Here is a 2,254-nt window from a genome sequence, read left to right as displayed (position 1 = left end):
TCGCATCTAAATACTCCGGTAGATTGATCGATTAACTGAAATTAAATTCAAGTTTTACAGTAACTCGTATTTTGTTAAATAGCTTAAAAATATATCATGAATCTTCATTTTATAAATTCTATTCGTGTCGCGTACTATTCACCTTCTTCTTGCAACCATCTACGGGACACGCCTTGTAGATGGCATTTTCCACGCGAATCATGTTAACGATCGCCACCACTGTAAATGAATCTGGGAGATTCATTTTTTCTCCCAATCGAGCTTCGGTCGCCTCCTGGAAAGTGCACAACGGCGCGTTGAAGTCACCACTTCCACCTGCTCTAGACAATGATTTAGCGTTCTCCGAATGGCCGACTGCAGTGTACCATCCGCGCAATCTGAAATATGTATCATATAAATGTTATACTGTGTTTTTATGTAATTATATTGGATTTCCAAAATTATATATTCACAACAGCATATTTTCAAAGAAATTTAGAAACGCCAATCTAAATAACAATAAATTCTAATAAAAGACATAATTAAGAAATTAATTAACGTTAAAAATTACATAAAGAGCAAACGTAAAATGAGGTTATTTCTCTCAATTACAAATAAATTTTAATTATAATTACGAAGTTAGAATTGCCTTAATTCAGAATCAGCTTGAATATACCTGTGTGCTTCAGGAAGATCAGGATCCTTTTCAAGTACGGAGGAATTTATAAGGGATAAATTTTTTCCACCATTAAATTCGCCGATACGCGCTCCTTTAATGGCTAAGATCGGATTATTAGAACCATCAAAGTCCTCGGCTTGCTTTCCCCACAGTGTAACGCACACCTAACAGACAATTTTGTTTATTCACCCGTAATAGCAAAATGTTAAAATCTGTCAATAAACTGCTCACCATTGTGCCGCTGTCATCAACGATATTAACATCTCTCTTCAAGAGCTCTCGGCCGGTAGTTCGTTGCATAATATGTTGTACATCGTTGAAAGTTGTAACGACGCCCAAGACATCTATTACAAATGAATCATTATACCCATAATTTTCAAATTAATCCAATTATATATTTACCAAATCTTATTTTATATCATATTTCAAATTTTCAAATTGTTATTTATTATCGTATACAGTAAAACTTTAATGCAGGGCGATTTGCAATTGATACTTAGAGATAACATTTAATTGCCATTTAGTTCAGAGATAAGATTATAACAAGAAATAAATGTTGTCAATTGATATAGATAAAATTATCGAGGATACACATTAACGATGAAAAAAATCATTTGATTAACGTAACCAATGTTTAAGATTCAATTAGCTTTTATTACTGTACCTATTAAGACATTTTTTTCTTTGTTTTCTACTTGACTTATGGGACAGAAGTTAAACTGCAACGTCGGGATGTCATCACTGTTTTCGTGGCAAGGGACGATCTCTGTATCGCCGGTCATCGTCATCTCGTAATCGTTTTTCAACATATTAAACTGTTTGTTCGCTGCCTTCAGTGTGCACCGCGAGATATAATACACATTTCCAGGCTGTATAAATAAAAACACTCGACAACTTAATCCTTCATGGAGAAAAAGTTTCATATACCCATCGTTGATTTCAGTCATATGACGCGTACCTCTATCATGTCATAGAACTTGTCGCATAGATCTCTGAATGCGGTACATCGAATTTCGCCGCTTTCATCGATCAGATCCATGGAAAAAAGCTTGCCTTCTCCACGGGAGTTGCTCCATGTTCTGATTGGAGACTTATTAGTCACACGAACTTTGATCACCCATCTAAATACAATTTTATCATTGTCCCTCCATCTTCAATGACGTGTATTTTTAAATATATTTTATACAGAATAGAATTCTCTTACCTGTTTTGGTAAGGACTTAATGCAGCGATTGGTGTAGTAGATATATCAGAAGAGGCATAATGATTTGAAGAACTCCTTTTGGCTGCACCATCTATTAGCAAAACAGATTTTAAAAAATCCATTCAAAAAAATATTGCAAACACAAGTTAATTGGTAATTTATTCTAGACACAATTGGCGCAAGCCAACGATATACTCACTAGTTGGAAAAGGAGAACTTGCAGCTGTGGATGTAGATGTGGATTCAGCATCTGATTTAATGTCTATATTAGTTGGATTGCCTATCTTGTACCCAACTTCACTGCCAGAAACCAACACCTCGATACCCAATATCAGTATCACGCGTCTAATAGAAAAAAATATGCTTGACACTTGAATTATTTACTTATTTTA

The 2,254-nt window shown here is 34.7% G+C and overlaps 1 protein-coding gene across 1 annotated transcript; it reads right to left on the bottom strand.

Moving 5' to 3' along the window:
• Positions 1 to 5: 5 nt before the first annotated feature.
• Positions 6 to 2,239, bottom strand: LOC112459282 (replication protein A 70 kDa DNA-binding subunit-like; the record flags this gene model as incomplete). The annotated part of the gene is made up of 8 exons (XM_025023323.1): positions 6 to 35; positions 143 to 377; positions 656 to 822; positions 890 to 1,002; positions 1,323 to 1,527; positions 1,617 to 1,779; positions 1,863 to 1,953; positions 2,062 to 2,239. Coding segments are annotated over 8 exons (1,182 nt in total), but the record flags the coding sequence as incomplete, so codon positions are not given.
• Positions 2,240 to 2,254: the final 15 nt, after the last annotated feature.

The sequence above is a fragment of the Temnothorax curvispinosus genome, unplaced genomic scaffold (genome assembly GCF_003070985.1).
Source record: "Temnothorax curvispinosus isolate PA1 unplaced genomic scaffold, ASM307098v1 QBEX01009683.1, whole genome shotgun sequence".
In the NCBI taxonomy this organism is placed as follows: domain Eukaryota; kingdom Metazoa; phylum Arthropoda; class Insecta; order Hymenoptera; family Formicidae; genus Temnothorax; species Temnothorax curvispinosus.
This window is presented reverse-complemented; position numbering and strand designations above follow the sequence as displayed.